Source organism: Tupaia chinensis, unplaced genomic scaffold, assembly GCF_000334495.1.
Source record: "Tupaia chinensis unplaced genomic scaffold, TupChi_1.0 Scaffold139389_1, whole genome shotgun sequence".
In the NCBI taxonomy this organism is placed as follows: Eukaryota; Metazoa; Chordata; class Mammalia; order Scandentia; family Tupaiidae; genus Tupaia; species Tupaia belangeri.
This window is the reverse complement of record NW_006199275.1, coordinates 474720-500152: the sequence shown is the minus strand read 5'-3', so window position 1 is coordinate 500152 and position 25433 is coordinate 474720. Positions and strand designations below refer to the sequence as shown.

Here is a 25433-nt window from a genome sequence, read left to right as displayed (position 1 = left end):
GAGTGCATGCACCCTATAGTGAAAATCTCTCCAAAGGAAAAAAAAAAATCAAAGAAGAACATCCTGGCCTATCCATTGGTGATGTTGCAAAGAAATTGGGAGAGATGTGGAATAACACTGCTGCAGGTGATAAACAGCCTTATGAAAAGAAGGCTGCTAAGCTGAAGGAAAAATACGAAAAGAATATTGCGGCATACCGAGCTAAAGGAAAGCCTGATGCAGCAAAAAAGGAAGTTGTCAAGGCTGAAAAGAGCAAGAAAAAGAAGGAGGAGGAGGAAGATGAAGATGAGGAAGAAGAGGAAGATGAAGAGGATGAAGATGAAGAAGAAGATGATGAATAAGTTGGTTCTAGCGCAGTTTTTTTTTTCCTTGTCTATAAAGCATTTAACCCCTCTGTATACAACTAACGCCTTTTAAAGTAAAAAGTGAAATGAAAGACTGTATAAGATTTGTTTTTAAACTGTACAGTGTCTTTTTTTGTAGTTAACACACTACTGAATGTGTCTTTAGCTAGCCCTGTCCTGGTGGTATTTTCAATAGCCACTAACCTTGCCCAGGTTGTAAATTGGCATGGAAATTTAAAGCAGGTTCTTGTTGGTGCACAACACAAATTAGTTATATGTGGAGATGGTAGTTTTTTCATCTTCAGTTGTCTCTGATACAGCTTATACGAAATAATCGTTCTGTTAACTGAATGTCACTCTGTAATTGAAAAAAAAAAAGTTGCAGCTGTTTTGTTGACATTCTGAATGTTTCTAAGGAAATACAATTTAAAAAAAAAATTGTGTCCCTATCAGCCCCACTGCAAAAAATTTTATCACACTCTGCTCTTAAACAGTCTGATACTACTTTTTTGTCCTTTTTGGCAAAATCTTTTTACAGTAATAAAACACATAGTATGCTTGCAATATTAAATACTGTATCACTACAATCATCATTCACTTAAAATTTAGTTTAAGGAATAGAATTTTTAAAACGATTTATTGAATTTTATTTGTTTTTCCTTATTTTTCTTCAATTTGACCAGAGTGAAACAAAGAGAGTGTGAGAGGAAGACTGAGAAAGCAAGCTGCCAGGTCCAGGACTCAAATCATGGTTGGCCATGTGGGAGTCCAGTACCTTAACCAACACACCATCTGCTGGTCCCCCTAGTTTAAGGAAAAGACTTTTACTAATACTATTCAGTAAGGTGCACAGTGGTCCAGAGAGAAACTCTATTTCCCAGCTTCTTTTGCAGTTTTCAAATTTAAATATATTTAAAACTACCCCCTGATGGAGTAATAATTACATTTTCAAATCAATTTATAAGAGTTCTATATAGATTAAAAAAATGTGACACAAGAAGACCTGATTTCTACTTGTAGCAATATAATGAAATGTGCTTTTTTCAGCTGTGGAGTTTTTAAAAAGGGGCCCTTTTTGATATTATCCTTTGTGTTTTGAATCTGAATTTAGTCATTGATGTCTATAGTAATGTAACATATTTCATTTTAAATATTCTTTCAAAGTATGCAATAAAACATGAGCAGTTTTTAAAAAAAACTGTAACATCAGATTAGACCTTTTAGCTGGATACAGCACTCTGTTTTCTAGTCATTAAAACATCCAAGAGTGGCAAGGGAAGGGGGATCATTAAAGCCCTGAACGACTTGAAATCCAAACTCTAACGGGCAGGGCTGCGATACACCTTATGCTGTGTGACACTAGATAGAAAGCAGCTGTCTTGAACTGTCACTGAAATCATGAGGGGACTTGGTGCTGCCTGGGGTTGGAGTAGGGACAGTAGACACGTCTGGCTTCACAGGCAGGCGCTGACCTTGCTAGTGTGTGACCGTATGACATGGTAGAAGACCTCCAGTCTCACCTGTGAGTGCATGGTAATACTGCTTGTCTCACAGGGTACTTAGGAGGACTAATTGAAATGATAAATAATGAGGATCTAGACTAGAACTCGGCCCAGTAGCCATCAATAATAATTATATGGCTTCCTCAACATCGCACTCACACAAATGTGTGAGCATTTATTTAGTTAGTTAGTTATTCTTTTGTTGTGATTTTTCAAGCTGCCAGGTCTAGGACTCAAACCACAGTCGACCCTGTAGGACTCCAGCACCTTAGCCACCATGCCACCTGCCGACCCTGAGACGAATATTTGAATCCAGTTGGATTAAATACTCAGATTTCAGAAACATTAAAAGTAAAAGTAAAGATATTGGGGGAGACATGCATAGATTTTTTTTAAATGAATTTTGTTTGGAGACAGTTTAGCTATGAACCTCATGAATCTAAATAGCACAAATAAGATTGGTAAGCCTGAAACATAAAAATTAAAAATGTTTATATTGCATAAACAAAACTCAAAATCAAGGAACAAAGTGGGGATATTTTTAACACATGTAGGATAAGAAAATGGCAACTAGTTTAGTCTACAAGAGATATTGCAAGTAAATTTGACAATTCAAAAATTGTCAAAAATACTATGAATTGATTTCAGAGAAATAAACACAAATTGATAAATAAATAAATATTTTTAAATGTGGTCATTCACGATTTTTAGAAACTAAGTTTAAACATTAATATGACTTTTTAAACTATCAAAAGGTTAGACAGTATTCATGATATTTTCCAATTTTGATGTGTGTGGTATACACATCCATTCACTTGTTTGGACTGCAAATTGTTGGGATAAAATTCGGAGTATGTCTATCTAAATTTAAAATGTCCATACCCACTACAGTCATCTATTCACGAAGTATTTTGACACACAAACTCAAAGTTTTATGTATTAAAACATTTTCATTGCTGGATTGTCTATACAGATTTTTTTAAATCCTGTATAAAACTAAATATTTATGACAGGGAAACAGTAAAACTAACAGGACTAGTTATATCCTTAACATAGTATGCTATGAGTCATTAAAAAATGAATGAGAACTATTAATATAATGTGCAGATTTGGAATGACAAGTTAATTTGATATTTAAAAAACATGCCAACAGTTTTCATTATAAACTTCCAGTTATTCAAAGAAAAATAATTATAAATATAGACATACATACTAAAAGTTTTCTGGAAAGAGGGACCAGTAGGTGGCATAATGGTTACGTTGCAGGACTCCCACATAGTTGACCACAGTTCGAGTCTCAGACCCAGAGACTTAAAACTCACACTGGGCATCTGAGTGTGTATGCCCGAAATCCCAAGAGGAGAATGGAGAAGGGACTGTGGTGTGGTGATGCCCCCTGGGGTTGATTTCTCGCTTTCTGTCTCTCTGTCTCTCTCTTTCTCTCTAGCGAGCATATGTAACCTATAGCAAAAAATCTCTCTAAAAATAAAAATAAAAAGGTACTTTTCTGGAAAGAAATTTTTAAATGTTGAGCATAGAATTAACGATGAGTACAGAATAGTAGGAAGGAGTCAATAATACTTTGTATGCTTTTCTAAACTGTTTGAGTTCCTCTATGCTCATGGCTATCTCACTTTAATCTAAGAAAGTTCATGTTAATATGATGATAAAAATATAAAACATAAGTCAGACTAAAATTAAATTAAACGTCATTGGGAGCCAGAAGATCATTTTAGGTGATGAAAACATGTGCCATGTGTTCTTGAAAGAGAACTGTCAAAACTCGACATTCTTGCAATGAAAGGATACATTCGTTGGTGTCTAATGAATTTTGTTTTCCCCCAGACAAAGCCAAAGGCAGATCAAGAGCTGGGACCCACTTTGACTCAGCCCGGAGACGGAGCCGCGCAGTTCTTTATCACATCTCTGGGCACCTGCAGAGAAGAGAAAAGAACAAATTGAAAATAAATAATGTAGGTGGTCAGTGTACACTGTGAACGCTGGTTTTCCCTGGTGGCAATGTTTGATGCGCTAAAGAAAGCCTCCAATTATTCATTTATTGGCTTTCCTAGATTTTTTTTTTCCACTTTGCCTTGTGCTTTCCTATAAAGAACAAACTGGAAAAGGTCAGCAGTCATGAGGCATTTCTGTAATAAAAGTGCTTAATCATAGTGTTATCACAGCATGGAGATTAGAGCGTTATTGCAGGACACCGTGGTACTGTGGACGCTGCAGATGGGGACACGCTGGTGACAATTTATGAAACAAGATGACAGAGCACGTCCTCTTACGCATGGGTAGTTCGTTGGTCCGAACGGTTCAAATTTAATTTTAGTTCCATCTCTGTTATGTTTTACCTAATTTCACTTAATGTTTTTATCCAAGGGGATTGTAACAAATCAAAGTCATTACTTAAAACGTGACATTTTATTCAAGATGCCCTTGGAAAGCTCGCAAGGTAAAACATTCGATTTGCAATTCCATGCCACGCATTACGCAATTTTGGAAAAAGTTGCATGTTTAGTAAATGATAGTAGCGCTGCTTTCTGAAACCGGGGATTTCATCTGTCAAAGAACTCAGCAAGTAACTATCTCCAGAAGGGGATTATTTTCAGAGCTTTCCATGCTACGCGTCTTTCAGGATTTCACATTTAATTGCTTTTGAGCACTAAGAGGCGTCACCATCACTGAGAAACTCAGAACAATGTCAGTTGAGTTGTAGATATCCAAAGATAATTTTTGAATGATATTAATGCCACTAATTTGCATGGGGGGAGGGGTGTAACTATAGGTGGCAGATTAAACACTCAGGGTTTAACTTGCCGGTGACATTAGAAAAAGTCACTTGGAAAAAGCAGAACTATTTTGAAATCAATCTAAGATTGGGAAGTTCTTCACCTTATTTTTTAAATGGTAAGCTTGGGGAATACCTAGCTGTACACAAATGCCTTGATCAAACAGGCCAATGTATCAGATACGCAAAGTATCCATTTCTCCATAGCAAAAAAAGAAAGGTGAGTAAGCCCAGGGGGTGGCGATCTGACAGGAGAATAATGCAAACCTGGTTTTGTTTCAATGAGACTCCTTCTGGAGCCTCTAAGATGTTCTGATTCACTTGTATTCCAGACCATCCGCCTTAGCCTGCTGTTGTGCTTTGCACGGAGAAGAGTCACAAAAAAGCCCTTCTAGCCCTGACTCAATATGGCGCTCTCGAGATACTTGTGCCTTAGTGTCACGTGGATTTTCCCGGCATCCAGCGAGAGATCTGGAATGTGCATACTACTCCATCTCTCATCCTCCTGCTGGTCCCTGTTTACACCTGCCTTCGGCTAGCACAGTAGCCGAGTGACAGTAAACAAGTTCTCCAAAAAAATTAAGGCAGCCACATTTGGGCTTGATTGTGTGCAGGCCAGCCAGCACCTCGGCAAATACTCTCAGAGATTCTGAAATGCTGGACGTTGACAGTCCGTAGTCAATGTCATTTAGACATAGCGAGGATCAGTGAGTTTTAATATGCATTTGCTGAGCATGCTGAGGTTCTCTTTGCTTCTTTGTTAATTTACAATCATTTTTTTTCTGGCCATAGAGCACCTGCACTCACCAGAGAGAAAGACATCGAAAACAAGGAGAGAGAGAGAGACCATGCACTCCCTACTGGGGAGGTCATGCTGCAATCCTTCCTCGTCGATTGTTCCATTCTGTCAGGATCTTGGGTGTGCAGATACATGCACCAGCATGGGGCAGTGCTCAAACCATGGCCGGCCACATGGGATCGAGCGCCCTTAACCACCATGCTATCAGGCTGGTGGTTTCGACTATTTTTCAACCCAGTAGAAAATAGTACATAAAAACGTGATTTTTAAAAATCCTAACTTCTGGGGACCAGCAGATGGTGTAATGGCTATGTTGCTGGACTCCCATGTAGTCGACCATGGTTCTATTCCTGGACTCAGTGGCTTAAACTCACATCAGGCACATGTGTGTGTGTTCCCAAGATCCCGAGAGGACAATGGAGGAGAAAGGATTATGGCATGGCCATCCCCCTGTGAGGTGATTTCTCACTTTCTGTCTGTCTCTGTCTTTCTGGCGAGCATGCAAGCTCTATGGCCCCCCCCAAAAAAAAGAAAAGAAAAGAAAAGAAAATCATAACTTCTGGAGTCAGCCGGTAACATAGAGGTTAAGGGAGCTGGATCCCATATAGCTGACCCTGCTTTCAAGACCTGGACCTGGCGGCTTGGAAATCACACTGGGTACATACGTATGTGTGCCCAAAATCCTGAGAGGAGACTGGAAGAGAAGGGACTGCGGTATGGCCATCCTTGCTAGGGGGTGATTTCTCATTCTCCCCCCATCTCTGTCTCTCTCCAGGGAATAGACATACCCGAGAGCAAAAACTTAAAAATAAATAACTTCTACTGATGAGCTGATTTGCTTAAATGACATTCACTTAAGTACAAACATCAAGGTGGAACATGAAAATAATGCCCTTCAAAGCTCTCTATGCCTTGATCAAACAGGCCAATGTATCAGATACGCAAAGTATCCATTTCTCCATAGCAAAAAAAGAAAGGTGAGTAAGCCCAGGGGGTGGCGATCTGACAGGAGAATAATGCAAACCTGGTTTTGTTTCAATGAGACTCCTTCTGGAGCCTCTAAGATGTTCTGATTCACTTGTATTCCAGACCATCCGCCTTAGCCTGCTGTTGTGCTTTGCACGGAGAAGAGTCACAAAAAAGCCCTTCTAGCCCTGACTCAATATGGCGCTCTCGAGATACTTGTGCCTTAGTGTCACGTGGATTTTCCCGGCATCCAGCGAGAGATCTGGAATGTGCATACTACTCCATCTCTCATCCTCCTGCTGGTCCCTGTTTACACCTGCCTTCGGCTAGCACAGTAGCCGAGTGACAGTAAACAAGTTCTCCAAAAAAATTAAGGCAGCCACATTTGGGCTTGATTGTGTGCAGGCCAGCCAGCACCTCGGCAAATACTCTCAGAGATTCTGAAATGCTGGACGTTGACAGTCCGTAGTCAATGTCATTTAGACATAGCGAGGATCAGTGAGTTTTAATATGCATTTGCTGAGCATGCTGAGGTTCTCTTTGCTTCTTTGTTAATTTACAATCATTTTTTTTCTGGCCATAGAGCACCTGCACTCACCAGAGAGAAAGACATCGAAAACAAGGAGAGAGAGAGAGACCATGCACTCCCTACTGGGGAGGTCATGCTGCAATCCTTCCTCGTCGATTGTTCCATTCTGTCAGGATCTTGGGTGTGCAGATACATGCACCAGCATGGGGCAGTGCTCAAACCATGGCCGGCCACATGGGATCGAGCGCCCTTAACCACCATGCTATCAGGCTGGTGGTTTCGACTATTTTTCAACCCAGTAGAAAATAGTACATAAAAACGTGATTTTTAAAAATCCTAACTTCTGGGGACCAGCAGATGGTGTAATGGCTATGTTGCTGGACTCCCATGTAGTCGACCATGGTTCTATTCCTGGACTCAGTGGCTTAAACTCACATCAGGCACATGTGTGTGTGTTCCCAAGATCCCGAGAGGACAATGGAGGAGAAAGGATTATGGCATGGCCATCCCCCTGTGAGGTGATTTCTCACTTTCTGTCTGTCTCTGTCTTTCTGGCGAGCATGCAAGCTCTATGGCCCCCCCCAAAAAAAAGAAAAGAAAAGAAAAGAAAATCATAACTTCTGGAGTCAGCCGGTAACATAGAGGTTAAGGGAGCTGGATCCCATATAGCTGACCCTGCTTTCAAGACCTGGACCTGGCGGCTTGGAAATCACACTGGGTACATACGTATGTGTGCCCAAAATCCTGAGAGGAGACTGGAAGAGAAGGGACTGCGGTATGGCCATCCTTGCTAGGGGGTGATTTCTCATTCTCCCCCCATCTCTGTCTCTCTCCAGGGAATAGACATACCCGAGAGCAAAAACTTAAAAATAAATAACTTCTACTGATGAGCTGATTTGCTTAAATGACATTCACTTAAGTACAAACATCAAGGTGGAACATGAAAATAATGCCCTTCAAAGCTCTCTAAATAGCTGTGACTGACACTATAAGTAGCATCTTACTTCTGAAGTAAAGTGTGCCTCAGGACTGGCCCTAGTCATCATCTCTCTTCCAGAACACAGTAGAATAACTACAATAGAGGAAGAGAAAGGGAAGAAAAGAAAATAACCTGGATAGCGTATTGACTTGACAATCCGTCTTTGGGGAATTCTGGCTATAACAACATTGGCACACACACAAGAATTCTGAACATTTGTATAGCATTTTGATATTTACTAAATCCTTTTACTTACATCATATTTGACTCATACAGCAAGATTTCTTAAAGTGTATTTGTTCCATAAATGAGAGAGATGGAGAGAGATACCCCACCTCTGACGGGGTCCCAGCACCAGGTCCACCACAGACTCAGTCAGCCTGGCTCTTGGGCACATCCGTGTCCAGTGTACTCAGAGGCCTGTGGAAGCCACCTGGTATCCTTCCAATGTGGGTCTGCTTTGCAGAATGTCCCAATTTACTGCTGTACCACCCGTTACGATTTTTACTAGTCCTATTTTAGTGATAGGAAAAAAAAAATTATTTAAAATCTCAAAAGTAGAAAGAGCAACTGGGAGACCCGGCTCTTATCTTCAGACTCAAAGCCACGGAGGTTAGCCTCTACCTTGCTGCCTCTCTGAGACAGCGCTGTGGCTTCACCCCAGGCAAATGACCGCAGGTCTTGAGCAAGGTCTGGAAGTCAGGAAGCAGCACCCTTCCATCCTGGTACTTACTTCGCCTAGTACATCTTGGAAAAGGAGTTTCATGTCAGCCTTTCCTTGATTTGTCCCTCAGTCTAGCAGCTGAGATTGAGATAGTGAAAATTTTTCCAACACAAAGAAATGTTGTAAAGATCACACAAGAGCCTTGGGCGCTTGAAAGGAGAGCACTATAAACCCCTGACTATTGCCAATAGAGTACCATGCCAGTGGTCGTCAAAGACATTCACCGTAAAAGCATTTTTCTACTCCCTTGTTCATTCAAACAAAACAGCTCACAGAAATATTGCAAAAATAGTTTAAGAAACAGTTACCCTCATTTGGCATTAGAACTATTATTTCAATAATTCATAGGCTCAGTTTAAACAGCTAAATACCATTGGTACTAGAGAAATATACTTCAAAATTAATAAATAATATATACCTAAAATCTAAACCAACTGGTTATAGTCTCCCTCAGGTAAGCTCTGTATGTTCGAGGATTGTAAACAATATGCCTTCTTCCCTACTTTCTTCCAAGAGCATAATTTTACAATTGTTTCTACTTCTCTTCACAATTGTAAGAAATGCTCTTCCATTTAAAAGGTATTTTTATAAACTTCACAAATATTGTGGTGGGAGAGAGGAACATCTATTTTTTTTTCACTCAGATAATTGTGTAAAGACAAGCAGGATTTGACTGAATAACATTTCAAAATTTAAGTCTAACTTGAAATATATTGAAATCTAGTTTTTTAATAATATGTTTCAAGTAGCCTACACACACGAATTTGAGTGATTTATTTCCCGATATGAAGAGACAGCTGAAGTACTGCTGCCATTTTTGCATCAGTATCACTCATGCTTCATGTAATCATCATAATCCAAAGAGAATACACCTTGAGTTGTCCCAACCCTCACCCCTAGACTTGGCTTCTCTCTCAAACAAAGGAAATTTTAATTTCTATAACCCTATAGAAAAGACTATTTGGATAGAAAATGAGATATTCCCTTGGCTTCTGATAATTTTATTGCAGTACATATTTAGGAAAAAATATAGGTGATTCCATTGAATACTATCATAAGTAGAAGTGCAGAAATGAGCACTTGCAGACCCGAACTCCTTCTTTCTGTGTGTAGCCTGAACATGGTGAGAAGCTCAACAGCAGAACTTCATGTTCTCTTCTCAGGTTAATGCCAAAGTCCGCCTTTGAAACTTACCCCTCAAAACTAGAGAATGAGGCAGAAAAGCCTGGTCAAATATCAGAGAATTGGACGAAACAGATGAAATGACAAATGGGAGACCAGGCACTGTGCCCCACCATGAGGAACTGGCATTATGAGGAGCCTGGGTGGGTTGAGTAGAAACATGTGTCGGGAATGCCTACCAAAAAGAGATGCCAGACAGAGGATGCATGTATATTAAGGCAGCAGAACTATTTAGGCACTGTCAGACACCACCAAGAGCTTAGTATTTCTGATCTCTGAATTGCTCTTGAATCCTAGGATACTTTAGGGCTCCCTGAACACCCCACATTTTTCTGCCCTTCCCTTAATGACTAAGACAGGAAAATAACACTGACCTGCAAGTAACATGTATTCCAAAACTTTCCATTGTTCTATTAATTCAACTTAACTTTCAAATTTAAGTTTCCATTACCTATCTTGTGTTTTTCATTAATTGAGGTCAAAGCAAGGTCTGCATGTATCTGGTCACAGGCTTGTCAAATTTTCTCGCAGGCTATTGTTGAGCCTTTCTTTGTCTCCCAGCCATAGAGAAATTGTTCATCAATTTAGACTGCCTTCATAGTGAAGTGCTTTTGCAGTTATCGAAAACTCCAGCTCTTCTGCATTCAATCAGCTGCATGGTGAACATTCATTTTTCCTCCCGTGACTTAAATAATAACTCTTGAGTAACTGTTTCTCACTTTGCTACCTGAATGAGGGCTGGCCAATGTCAGAATGTATCTGTATCAATCAAAGTAATGAGATTTAGGGTCCCAACTTGAAATGTCACCCATAACCACGATGCAAAAATGCATATATGATCTGGTTAGACTTTGAAAGCCATGTCCACAGCTGTTTACAATAGAATGTTGCTAATCTATTCTTTCTGAAAAAATAAATGGTACCTTTGCTATAATTAGCAGTATCTCCAGTCAAATAGATTCTTTAGAAAAGACTGTCATCTTAAAAACAGTAAGTATACAGAATGTCCCCATGGCAATAAGCATAAAAACATAGCCTTTTTTTTTTTTTTGGAGAGGTTTTTGCTATAGGGCGCGTGCGCTCGCCAGACAGAGAGAGACAGAGAGAAACATAGAGACAGAAAGTGAGAAATCACCCCCCAGGGGGGATGGTCATGCCGCAATCCCTCCTCCTCCATTCTCCTCTCGGGATCTTGGGCACGCACGCACACGCACCCGGCATGAGTTTTAAGCCACCGGGTCCGGGACGCGAACCGCGGTCGACTACGTGGGAGTCCAGTGACATAGCCATTACGCTAACTGCTGGTTCCCAATTTATAATGTATGTAAGATTATACTTGCAACCATGGATGTTTTTAGGTAACATTTTAGATAATAGTCTTTGGATTTTTCATGAACGAAATCTGAATTACGCCCTTAACCTACATGACTAAATCCTATACAATCCTATTACGCATAACCAAGATCTTTGCTCAGTTTTAGTGGATACATTTCTAGATTGCACACCATCAGCTTTGAGAAGTCACTTGTAAGACGTTGTGCGCAGGAATGATCCTCCTCACAGAAGTGTGTGCTTAATTAAGGCAGAGTGGTCCTTATTTCTAATGTGGCTTTTCTCTCCTCTCTCCTTTTTGTCTTTATCCACAGAATGTTTTTGTAGATAAACCAGCATTTCCGGAGTATAAAGTTTCGGATGCAAAAAAGTCCAAGTTCATACTTTTGCATTTTAGCACTTTTAAAGCTGGCTGGGACTGGCTTATTTTGTTGGCGACGTTTTATGTTGCCGTGACTGTCCCTTACAACGTTTGCTTCATTGGCAATGACGACGTGTCCACAACGCGGAGCACAGCGGTCAGTGACATCGCAGTGGAAATTCTTTTTATTATAGGTAAGAACCCCTGGCTGCCTTCCTAGGAGATTTGCATATGGGAAGTAAGTGTGTTCCCCATTTTTCTGACATGAATTTGAACTAAGAGCTATTTGCATGGGCATGACTAAGCCTCTGATGCAAATTTTGAAGAAGCACACATTTGGATTTCTGAAAATTGCCTCTTCCAGCTTTCCCACTGTTCCTTTATTCAAACAGATCTACACTGATGTTCTGTTTTTCTATACTTATTTCACCAAAAATGGCCAAGAAAAAAAGACTTAAGGGATGGGCTGTTTGTACGCTCCCATCCTTCATGATCTTTACCTAAGGTCAGCGATGGGGCTTGGCAATAGCCCACCGGCCGTGTGCTGAAAGTGGTCCATTCCTGGGTGTGGTGTTTCCTCCTGCCCTTTCACACCTTTTTATGCCTTTTCACCTCGTTGATGGCAATTTCAATAAGTGGCCTGGTTGCAAAAGCAAGAGATTACGTAAGCCTTCCAGTCAATCAGAAGTCTTTTGGATTTTAATTGAAGAACAGGCCTCAAGAGAAGTTTTCTAAGAGTATTTATCTTTCGAATATTAGGAACCTTGGTTGAAGCTGCAACTGTGACACTTTTTTAAACCTTTGTCTTGTAAACCTTTGTCTTGCTTGGACCAAAGCCTAGCTCTTCTTTGCTCATCTAAGATAGATTCTGGTCTCTCTTAAGGCTTAGATCTCCCCCTGTCACTTCTTGGCCATCATTATCAACTGACACCTACTTCTTTACCTGATCCCAGTGATGTAGGAAAACATCTTCCTGTAAAGAGAGAGTGTTTGGAAAATACTTTCAAGTAGGTGAACAAAGGAGCAAGAAATGGAATAGGAAATAAGTGAGGATGAAAATCTTGTTTCAAGGGTGGTAGTAGATTTTTCTCAGCCGAGCTTTTAAAACTTTGGGGTCAAAAGGTTCTCTGATGAGTTGTCAACTCATGTTTGCTCTGGATGACCTCATACGCTCTTGGTGTGGCTTTAGTGTCATGATTTACATTTTTCCTACAGAACATAGCCGAGACCCCTGGTAGGACCCCCTGCTCCCACCCTAGAAATGGTAGCTGCAGTATGTCTGGGCCACTAGATGGCAATGTTGACTAGTTAGGCAACTTAGTAAGGCTAAACTAATTCAAGGACACTCATTATTATTATTCTTGTTATTTAGTTAAAACCATTTTTTCTTGTTGTTAGAAATATATAGCCATAAAGGGACTTAATAAATCACTTTTTAAATGGCAAATAACAACATTCCAATCTGAACAGTATTTAAAATGAAAAACGTAGTCAAATTGGGTGTGCCTATGTGCCCATCTACTGTGGCTTTATCTCTTCTGACTTTGTGAACTTCTGGTGTCTCCTCTCACCCTCCATGTTATACACACATATCAGCATACTTAAAACGACCTCATGATTTGACCAAAGTGCTTAACCATTTGGGCGTTTAGCCTGTCAAAGCCTGAGTTTTCTTGTCTGTAATAACTATTTCGTAGACTTCATGAAATAATAGATGCAAGTATCTGCTTAACAAATATTTTATCTTGTTACTGAGACAAAGTTGTATTGAACTTTCTTTTCCACTCTTCCTGATTATTAAAGTTTGGGAACTCCAAAGACCTAGAAGCCACTTCTGGTACTATGAGCTCACTAGCAGATAATAATTTGCTTATTCTCATTAGAACTCAAACCTATGACAAATATTTCATAAGTTGTGTAACACTATGTTTCTCTCCTAAACCAATGGAGACTGTTTGTGCTCTGATCATTATCTCTTGATTCTTCTGTGTTCTCTCTTATTGTCACTTGTTACTTAGGACAGCAAAATGATTCTCCTGACAAGCAATACTCATCCATTTCTAGCTATGTAACAAAGGAATGGGACCCATGTCTGTCTTCATGCAGTTTAGTTTCCATGAAGATTACTTTAAAATTTGAGATTTTGGTATGCCAGGAGTTTTAGTGTGACTTCTCCCTAAAATCCCTAGTTGCCTGACATATTTTATAAGCAGTAAAAAAAAAATCCCCTGCTCTTTCCTATGGTTATCTTCTTCCTCTTTTTTTTCTCTTAAATGAGTAAATGTGTCTAAAATTAATTATCTGATATTGGGAAAAATTATTCAAACTAACTTTTCTTCCAAATATGTTTTCCTGAACCTTCATTCTGTGAAATATTTTATAAGGATGACCTAAAAGTGATCATTGAGAAATAAGTTAAAATACTAGGAATAATGGGTATGCCCTAAATCACAGTAATAATTTCAAAAATAGACATGTGGGATTACATCAAGCTAAAAAGCTTCCTCGCAGCAGAGGAAACAATTAAAGGAAAAAACGCAACCCTCAGAATGGGAGAAAATATTTGCAAACAATTCCTCAGACAAGGGATTGATAGCCTGAATATATAGGGAACCAAACAGCTCATCCATATAAAAATGAATAACCCAATTTAAAAATGGTCAAATAAACTGAATGGACAACTCTCCAAAGAACATTTACAAGTGACCAAAAGGATGTTTTTTAAAATGTTCAAAGTCTCTTGTTATTAGAGGAATGCAAATCAAAACCACAATGAATTTTTTGGGCATTTAACTCTAGTAAGTATGGCTAGGATCAAAGAAATAAAAAAAAAAATGACAAGTGCTGGTGAGGCTGTGGTGAAAACGAAACCCTCTTGCATTGTTTTGGGATTGCAAATTAATGCAACATTTGTGGAAAATAATATGGAGATTCTTCAAAAACATATAAATAGAACTACCATATGACCTAGTAATCTCATTCCTTGGTATTTACCCAGAAAATAGGAAAACACTCTGTTGGAAAGACACATGCAGATCCATGTTTATTACAATATTATTCACTATTGCTAAGACACGAATCAAAAGTATTCACAAACTGATGACTGAGTTGAAAAACTGTGGCATATATCTACTATGGAATATTACTCAGCCATTGAAATGAGACTCTATCATTTGCTCTAAAGTGGATTAATTTATAAGACTGAACATTCTGCAAAATGAGCCAGATTTTGAAAGACACATGCTGTATATCCCCACTCAAAATGTACCAAATGTGTGCACTCTATGGCAGAAATTGAAAGGTCCAAAGATATGATAGTAGAGAGAATAAGTGTAGATACCAGAGACTATGAGGAGAGGAGTGGATTTTAAAGAGTGGATGTGAGGTGCAAAGAGAAAAAAAACATTTAACAGAAAAAAAAAGTAAAGTCCTCTGTTAAAAATAATATTGTATGCATATGATAGAGAATTTATGGAAAATGTGAACTTAACTTGAAAAGAGTTGTAAATAATAAAAAGAATATTAAATATAAAATTCAGAAATATGCCTATAATATTATATCTTATAATGCTAAGATAGTGTTTACACCATTTAATGTTTATTAAATTAGTGTGTGTAGGTGTGTGTGTGGGGGGGCAAAATCCATATGTATATTTAACATATTATTGATATTTACTTTCTGTTTCTTGAATAATGCTATTATAATGGAATCTTATCAACTGGATTAGAATTGTTAAAAAATAGTTTAAAGGGACCAGCAGTTAGTGTAATGGCTATGTCGCTGGACTCCCACGTAGTCAACCGCGGTTCGAGTCCCGGACCTGGTGGCTTAAACTCACGCCGGGTGCATGTGCGTGCGCACCCAAGATCCTGAGAGGAGAATGGGGGAGAAGGGATTGCCGCGTGGCCCTCCCCCCTAGGGGGTGGTTTCTCGCTTTCTGTCTCTCTGTCTCTCTCTGTCTGTCTGGCGAGTGCACACGCCCTCCAACGAAAACCTCTCAAAAAAAAATAGTTTAAACAAGGTTTGCTAAAGGAGGGTATTCATACAGCTAAAAGATCATTTTTTTGATATTTTATTATTTGTACCAACTCCATAAATGGAAGGCAGTGTGATGCATTTTAAAGGGAGACTAATCAAGTACATCATGAGAACCAAGGGTTCATTATCAAAATTAAAGTCGGGAGATTGTCACTTCCGGATGAACAAAGGTGATCCCATTTCCCCAATACCTGACAACAATTTAACAAGTTATTTACACCTTCCTCAAATGACACATCAAATGGAACAAAGAGAGTTCTGGAATGAATTAACTTGTATTGCCAAAGACACACACATACACACAGAGAGAAAGAGAGAGAGAGAGAGAATGGGCAAACACACAGTCAAGTAAATAAAAAGCCAGGAAGTAAAAGGAAAGGTGGGGCATGTGGGCACAGCAGACTGACAACAAACCAAATTCTGTGTGTCCATGGGAGAAATCTTCACTTGGTCTGAAAGACCAGTCGCTTCAAGGTGACACTCAAATGAGTCCAGAATGCCTTCAAGTCATCAGTGGTGAAGTTCAAGGGACCTAATGATCAGACAGGGCCTTCAGCTGCACTTCTCTTATTGAAAGGCTATTCAGTAAGAATAGAGTCACCATGAGATGAGTCTCAGGTAGCAGTTCAGCAGCAGCGGCATTTATAACCCTAAAAGACATGTTATCTCAGCATCAACATTGCAAATGATGGAAAGGGGGATGTCCCAGCATTCACTAACTAGTGATGTATTAGCAAGGTGGCCATCGGTTTGTTTTTCTCAGTTACAGCAGGGGTAGCATAACAAACACTCATACGCTCAAAATGGAGTTATGCTGTCAAAGCATTCAAAATAGAGTTAGTACTGGCAAAACATAAATAAGTAAGCTTTGGATTCAATGAGAATCATAATACTGTAAAATTTAAGTCATAACAGAAATAATATATCTTTCGGGGACCATCAGATGACGTAATGGTTACGTTGCTGGACTCCCATAGTTGACCATGGTTCAAGTCTCAGACCTGGTGCCTTAAACTCATGCCAGCTGTGTGTGCATGCATGCCCAAAATCCCAAGAGGAGAGTGGAGGGGAAGGGCTTGCAGTGTAGCTACCCCCCCGGGAGTGATTTCTCACTTTCTATCTGTCTGTCTCTCTGGCAAGTACACATGCCCGATAGCAAAAATCTCCCCAAAAAAAAAAAACCTAAAAAAGAAATAATATATCTTTTGAAGATTTACAATACACTTAGCATTGTAAATCCTCTAAGAAATTCAGTGATGAAAAAAAAATCTATTTAAATGTGATTGACCCAACATCTCTACAATTTATTTTTACCTCAGAATATATTTCTCCCAGACCACTTAGTAATACAGTTGTGGGAAGCCTGACTTCAAAACATTCTTCCCAGATAGATTTGCTGTGTCTGACTATAATTTTGTTAGCAAAGATTTAAATGTGAATGATAAGCTTGAATCTCTTCTAGGTACTCTCTTATTTTGGAAGGCACATTAGCTCTTTGGGATCTATAGGGTATAAGGCTTGGGTATGAGTTACAAAGTTTGGCTATAAAGTCAAAACTTTGCTTCATTTCAAAACCATCATTTATAACTTAGCTGTTCATTCAAAGCCTTATATAAAGTTAAAATGAGAACTGACCTAACAGTAATTTATCTAATCCAATTTTTCCTATTTTGTAGGTTAAGAAACTGAGCCTTAGAAATATATTCAAGATGTCATTTCTAACTGGTGGCAGACTAAGGTCTCCTGGCTATTGAATAATCTGTCTTGTTTAGGGGTATACACTCATTTGCTATGATTCCATTCAGCGAAAACTTCAACTCAACTTACTTTTTTTCTTTCTTTTTTACTTTCTTTTTCTTTTTCTTTTTTTTTTTTATGGCAATCAGGCAGAAAATGAAAGAAAGAGGACTCATTTCTTTTTCTTTCTTCCATAAATACAGAAATTAATAGTTTGAATCTCTACAGTCTGGGTGGTGAAACTCTTATATATCCCTAGCTTTAACACTCACTTCCTCCATTTCCTGGCGAAAAAAATAAAAAAAGAATCCAACTGTGAACACTTAGCAATAAGCACAGACTCAGAGAATAAATTATGAGCTTTCTGAGCCAGTACTCATGTTATTACCTTTAGTCAATTTCTGATGTAGGGGTACACTTATGACAAGTTCTATGCGATAGGGCATAAAGATATCCTTTTAGGGAATACATGTATGGTATGGGAGTGAGGAGAAATCTTTTCACTGAATAAAGAGAGACATGCAAGGAAAATAATTCTCTTTACTGAAAAACAAAAATGGAGGCATGCAAGGGAAAATATTCGTACCCCTATTCTTTTATCCTTCCTTTTTGGAATCTCTGTAACTACTACAGACATCTTACAATCACTAGGAGAGATAAGCTGCAAAGTCGTGAGAGCGGAGAGTTGAGATACTGAACCTCCTGACCTCTTACTGGGTGATATACACCACGCCTGTACTGGCGTCCCTGATTTGTTCGTTGGGTCTTTTGTTACTAATATATCATTCTGGAGGGAAAAACAATTACCACATAATCATGCGTGGCCTCATGTTTCATGGCACTGCTTCAGAGACTCTAATCTATGTATTTTTTTAAAGGAAACAAAATGGACTTTCTTCCATCGTCATCTGACGGCCAGCCTCTCCAGGAAGTGGCTTGCAAACGCTTATTATCCACTACTTTAATTGCGAGTCTTAGAATCATAGGCTACACTGTAAAGGTCTTACTCTGGTTGACTTGATCCCTCTAAAAACACTTCAGAAAGTCAAATGCCAAAGGATACATCGTATGAACGGTGCTTTCTGTTTACATTTATTTTGCTCATAAACCACTGGGTTACTTTATAGCGGTCCCAAAATAAGAGAATAAAGAGACTAATGGGAAAAGATACAATTAATAATAGCTGAGAATTTTCTAAAATAGAAGAAATAGATGAATCCTGAGATCAAATGAGCACTCTTTTGTATTTCAAGGGATATGTAAACATATGTTTAGAAGCCAGGCATGGAAGAGAAAAATCACATGTTCTCAGTCACCTGTGGAAACTAAAAAGTTTCCCTCAGAAATAGAGAGGAGAATAGTTGTTACTAAAGGCCGTGAAAAGGAGGCTGCCCAGCCTCTCTAGGAAGTGGCTTGCAAACGCTTATTATCCACTACTTTAATTGCGAGTCTTAGAATCATAGGCTACACTGTAAAGGTCTTACTCTGGTTGACTTGATCCCTCTAAAAACACTTCAGAAAGTCAAATGCCAAAGGATACATCGTATGAACGGTGCTTTCTGTTTACATTTATTTTGCTCATAAACCACTGGGTTACTTTATAGCGGTCCCAAAATAAGAGAATAAAGAGACTAATGGGAAAAGATACAATTAATAATAGCTGAGAATTTTCTAAAATAGAAGAAATAGATGAATCCTGAGATCAAATGAGCACTCTTTTGTATTTCAAGGGATATGTAAACATATGTTTAGAAGCCAGGCATGGAAGAGAAAAATCACATGTTCTCAGTCACCTGTGGAAACTAAAAAGTTTCCCTCAGAAATAGAGAGGAGAATAGTTGTTACTAAAGGCCGTGAAAAGGAGGAAAGAGGGAGGGATGGAGACATGGCAATTAACAGATTAAAAAATTACAGTGAGGGGACCAGCAGTTGGCGTTATGGCTATGTCATTGGACTCCCACGTAGTCGACTGTGGTTTGAGTCTTGAACCTGGTGGCTTAAACTCTCGTGTGCATGCCTGCCCAAGATCCCGAGAGGAGAATGGAGGAGAAAGGATTGCGGCGTGGCCATCGCCTCTGGGGGGTGATTTCTTGCTCTCTGTCTGTCTTTCTTTGTCTTTCTGGCAAGTACACCCGCCCTAGAGCAAAAACTTCTCAAAAAAAAAAAAAAATTACAGTGAGATAAGAGGAACAAGTTTTAGTGTAATATTACATAATAGGGTAACTATAGTTAGCAATTCATAGTGTATCACAAAATAGCTAAAAGAGAGAATTTTGAATGTTCCCAGCACAAAGTAATGATAAATATTTAAGATTATGAATATGCTAATTACCCTGACTTGATCATTACACATTGTATTCATGTACTGAAAACTCACGCTGTATCCTATAAATATGTCTAATTATTATGTGTCAATTAAAATTAAAAAAAAGTTCACACCTAAATATGATACAGTGATACTACAAACCGTACAAGATTAAAAAGAAAATCTTCAAAGCTTCTAGAAAGAAAGCTTTGTAAATAGATCTTTACAAAGGGATAATAATTAGACTGAAATCAAGTTTCCGAGGAACAGCAGAGGCCAAAAGATAATGGAAAATATCTGTCTTGCTAGAGAAAATACTGATTCCCTTTCTTTTCTTTTTTTTCTCTCCGTACTCACGTCTTCCTTTATTCCTCTTTCATTCATGCATGCATTCATTCATTCTTCCTTCCCTTAGGTCTTTCTTTCATCCCTCCTTTCTCCCCTTTACCTTCTTTTCTTTCCTTTTCCCAGTTTACTAGACTCCAGGAAGGAGACATAGGAAAGTATTATCACAAATTTTAGCATCCACAGATTCTTACTAAAGAACCACTAAAATACGTTCTTAAGCAGGAAGAGATGTGAATCTAGGAGAAAAGACTGGATCCAAACAAAAGCAAGCAAAAACAAAATTAAAAATTGATTAGGCCAGCAGATGGTGTGGAAGTTAAGGCAGTTGAATCCCACATGGCCAGCTGCATGGTTCAAGTCTTGGGTGACCATGCCATGCCAGAAGGTTGGACTATGAAGGTAGCCTTGAGGAAGGGTAATGAAAGTCCACTGGCATCTTCGCAGGAAAAAGTCCATTGATCGTGTCTAAAAGTCTGGCTACTTCGTACCACATTGGGCTGGGGTCCACCCTGGTATTTGAAACAGCAACATCCTATTTTCCCTCAATTTCTCCTGCGGTCACTACAATGAGGTGCTCTTTGGAATCCAGACCAACCTTGGAAAAGGGCTAGTTCCATGAGATGAGAGAACAGTCATGAGGGGCTCACGAGGTCCAGTTGGGCCAGCAGCCAGATCTCAGAGGATGAGGAGTGAGGGGGGAGGAGACCTTAAGGTATGGAGTTTACCCTCAATTTACTAAGGTGTTGTTTATAGAAGCAATACCATGAAAACAAACTAAATTCCCATCGATGGCACAGAGCACTAATCAGAGTGGTAGATGCTTTCAGTGAACTGAACAGTAGAGATGAGGGATCCGGATGGAGACTGGTACACTCAGTGTGAGAGGCCAAACTCTGCAGCCTGTGTTTATAGATAAAATTGTATTGCTGACACAGTCACTCTTACTCTTTGAATATCTTCTATTTCTGCTTTCACAGCATATCAGCAAATTGGACTTGTTGTGACAGCTATCCTACTGCCCACGAAACCTAAAATGTTCACGATCTGGTACTTCACACAAAAAGTTTGCCAACATTGGTCTAGAGCAATGGTTTCTAACCCAATGATCCCTTTTACATAACAAATACACTGTAATGCCTCTTTCTTCTCCACCTAGTCTTTAAAAAATTAATACCTTAACTATAATGTGAAGAACATAAGGCAAATTATTCTTATATGTTGCGATTTGTAAGGACACTAAAAGACATAATGAAATAAATGCTTGCACTTAATTGTCATGACCAAATTCAGATTTCAATGATTCCCATCGAAGGAGTATAAGCAAATTTAACAGTTAGAGGTACAAGCAGACATAGAAAAAGAACTAGTAGAAGTTAGCTGTCCTTTAGAGCAAACACATTTATATGCAAAAACAGAAGCTGAGAACTAGCTAACCTTAAGTAGAGAAAGTATGCCGACAAATTTCAAAGATCACAATGGAAAGTATTAGGAAACTGAGTTTTATAGCAAGCCAGCTGGACCTTATCCCTCTATGTAGCTTCCTAACAATTCCTGCATTCAGACCTGAGCTGAGGTATGAAAATATGTAAAAACAGCCACACATTCCTTTGTCAAGACAGTTGAGTCAGACGGTTTAGTTAACAAGAAATCACACATTGCATAGACACCCTGTCCTGGATGGAATGTCTAACTCCTCCTCCCCTATCCTCAGGCTTCCCAGTCATTGTAAGAACCCCAAACATCCCAACCATATTTCAAAGGCATTTTTTCCTCAACGCTACATTTTTAAGTTTTTGTCTTACATTGATGTAGGTGACTCTAGTTTACCAATTCTCAATAGGGACAATACGACCCATAGAGGACTTTTTAGACATCTTGGGTTTGACTTTAATTCATCAATCAGCACCATTATTTGGTGTTGATTTAGTGCTTTTAAATCACAATCTACATAGTAATAAATTATTTCACTCCAACTAATGAACAGAATTCCCAAAGAACTGTATTTCTGATAATTATTTTGTGTATTTTTTTCCCATTTGATTATAATGCTTTATTAGCAATGCTTCTAGTCATAACTCTCCAAATTTTGCTGTATCACAATCTTTATTTCTTCACATCATTTAATTTTTATTGTAACCTTGTGATGTAATTAAGGCAGATCTAATTTACTTATACAGGGAGGAAAGATAAGCAGTTCATCCAAGATCTGGCTTTTTACTGACCAAACTAGGACTAAAATCCTGAATATTTCACTTATAAAAAGGGCAGCATGGTAGCATTATTATTAGGATTTAGTGAGGTAACTACATCATGAAATAGGCTTACGCATTATCCAGTCAGGAGTGCTGAATAAAAATTATCAATGATGTTGTTGGAGAGAAAAAAGCTTCCTCTGCCTTCTTAAATTCTATGATTCAACCTGGAAACTCAATTAACACGAGGTAGACAAACAGGAAAATTATACATGCTTTATTTAATATATTGTGTGAACACAGGAGTTTCATAAGGAAAATGAAAACCTCAAGAAGTCTTTAGGCTCATTTTTTTTTTAAGAGAGAGAGAGAGTTTTGCTATAGAGCACATGTGCTCACTTAAGAGACAGAGAGAGATAGGGAGACAGAAATTGAGAAATCACCCCCCCCCAGGGGGAATGGCCATGCCACAATTCCTTCTCCTCCACTCTCCTCTAGGGATTTTGGGCACGCACACACACATGCCTGGCATGAGTTTTAAGCCCCTGAATCAGGGACTCAAACCACTATCAATTACATGGGAGTCCAGTGGCTATAACCATTACGCCATACGCTGGTCTCTCTTTAGCATAATTTTTAACCAAAAACAATATGTTGTGAGGATGTGATAAGGCAAAGGGGCTTGGACTAGAAGCATTAAATTATCAGACAGTGACTAGGAAGTATTGGGGAAACTAATGGAAGATAAGGGTTATTTCATTAGACTTGTTTACACAGACCTCTTTCAGTGACAACTCCCAGTTTTCAGTGATAACGTTGTTCCTTTCCTGATACAGGGAAATTTGATAGGAAATTTTATGACTTGGGGAACTTTATGACTTGCTTTTGATGGAAAAGGGAAGGTCAGAGAGCTGTTTTTACATCTGCTCATTCTCATGCGCCTTCAGCTCCAAGATACCAATAAGCCAAAACAGCCTATCTTAGGGTGGTATATTCTGAACCCTCTCAATTTTATCAAACCCACATCTCTTCAGTTTGTTTTAATATCCTCTATTTTCAGAAAATCTGCATTCTTCGATTCATAATGTAGCTATTCTTCAGACTAAAATACACCGGATCATTCCACACCTCTAACTTTCAGGAACACAAGGGCTTGGGGACTCACATGGCAGTTAGAGGAGCTGAAGTTCTATCACATACTTACATGGACTTAGCTCAGCATCCTTTTTGAAAAGCCAAGAGAAAGTTTTTCCCACACTATGTTCTCACATCTACCTAAATCAAGCATCCTTTATCTGCAGTGCTCCAGGGACGGCTTGCATCAAATGATACCAAATAATATTAGAAATGCTCTTTGCAGTGTTTTTTGTTTTGTTTTGTTTTTAAGTGGGTACTATTTTTTTCTTTCCATAATTTATTTATTTTTTAGACACTAACCACTGTACATTATTAAAGCTTATAGAATGAATGTTCCCAGCATGAATACACTGTATATTAGTCAATTAAAGTTGATCTCATATGTGTTATCATCAACAGATAATTTTCCATTTTCGTGTCCCTTAGATGTTTTGCTTCTTTCTTTTTCCCCTTAATTTTCTTCCTTTCACTCTCCCCCATTTACAACCTGGATCCTACAATTACATTTTAAAAATATTTTCTCTTGATTAATTTCTCCTTTGTGTATATATTAAGCTAATGATGTAAACTTCAAAATAGAAACAAAGAAGAAAAACAAATGGTCCTCAGTCACACCCATTCCAAAATAACCACTAGTTCTATGCAATGTCCTTCTGGTGGATGTTTACTCTACTTCTTTTAATATAGTTGTAAGTATAGTTTGTGTACATTTGGGGAGCTTTCCTTCCTTGTAATATTTTAATATAAGTATTTTCTGTGTTTCATAAATATTTATAAACATATTTAACAGTCATCAACTACTTCACCATGTAAATGAACTACTGTGTTTATTGAACCATGTCTTAATTATTACAAATTGAAGATTATTTTTCTTTTTTGTCTCTTAAATTAAAAAAAAATGGTCATGAATAGATCATGAAGAGAAAGGGGAGAAACAGGCTACAATTGTAAATAAAGTGATTGGGGAGGCTAAATTGAAAATATGACTGTTAGGACTGGCCTGTGACCTTATACTCAGGGGAGCTGGAGCCCACATGCCACTGGCAGTTTTAATCCTGCCCCCAGTGGCATGAAGAACGTACTGGGTGTATGTGTGCACCTGCCCAAAATCCTAATGGGAAGGAGAAATGGAGGAGAAGGGACTGCAGCGTGACCAGGCCCATTGGGGGGGCAGCTTTCTCTATTTCTCTTTCTCTTTCTCTCACTCTTTCTCTGGTGAGCACAAGTGTAGTCTTTGAGAATTTAAAAAAGAAAAGAAAAGGTGATATTTAAATAAAGACAAAATGAAAATGAGAAAATTCTCAAGTCTATGTCTTGATGAAGAATATGATAAGCAAAGGGAACAAAAGTGCAAAAGACCCTGCTCCGAATACATTGAGAATCATTAAGAAGGAATGGGTTTAATTTATTAATCCAAATAATAATTCGTATATACACCTTATAAAACATTTTCAAAGTGTTATAACATTATTCTTAGAAGGATTTTATTTCTCAATTAAGCTGTAGTTGAAATGCATTTTGTCCGTGCTAACATTTTCTGTAGTTCTAGGTTACATGTTGCTTTCTGAATTTTTTAATAATAATACAGACTCACGTCATGTAATGGAGTAAATCAAATAAAATATTGTCGATATTGCATACTGTTACTTATTCCTATGTTTTCGTTAGGTTTAATGCTCTAAGGAAAACGAGCTGGCATTTTCCTGGCAAACACAAAATGTGTTGCACAATGTACTTGAATGTTGAATTCTGAATGTTTGTGAGATGGCAAATATAGAGGAAAATTGCCTTAGCATGCATCTCAAATGATGTCACCCTGTGACTTACCTATTACTGTAAAATGACTATGAGAATGTGCTCATAAAATATGAAACAATGGTACTTGTTCTGAACAAGGCAAGAACATTAAGAATGGAATGTTACTAAATTTGGAAACCCAGAAGAAAATTGTGAGCTCTTGATTTAGAAACTTATTGTGGAGTAATGGGAGCTTTTTGTTTTTTCCATTTACTTCTTTAAAAGATGAATTTTGCTATGTCATGCTCTCCTCTTCCTGTTTTTGCAAGTATAAAGAATCTTCAAAATATTTATGGAAAATGCATATTATGAAAAACTAGATTTCAAATTTCTGTGCACAACATAAACTTATACTTAAATTTTTTA

The 25433-nt window shown here is 38.4% G+C and overlaps 1 protein-coding gene across 1 annotated transcript in view; it reads left to right on the top strand.

Moving 5' to 3' along the window:
- KCNH8 (potassium voltage-gated channel subfamily H member 8) overlaps positions 1–25433 on the top strand; it is a 303346-nt gene that overhangs the window by 145203 nt on the left and 132710 nt on the right. Inside the window, exons 5-6 of the mRNA XM_006161869.1 lie at positions 3692–3819; positions 11466–11706. Of these exons, the coding sequence (XP_006161931.1) occupies positions 3692–3819; positions 11466–11706 (369 nt within the window). The remainder of the gene's footprint in view (positions 1–3691; positions 3820–11465; positions 11707–25433) is intronic.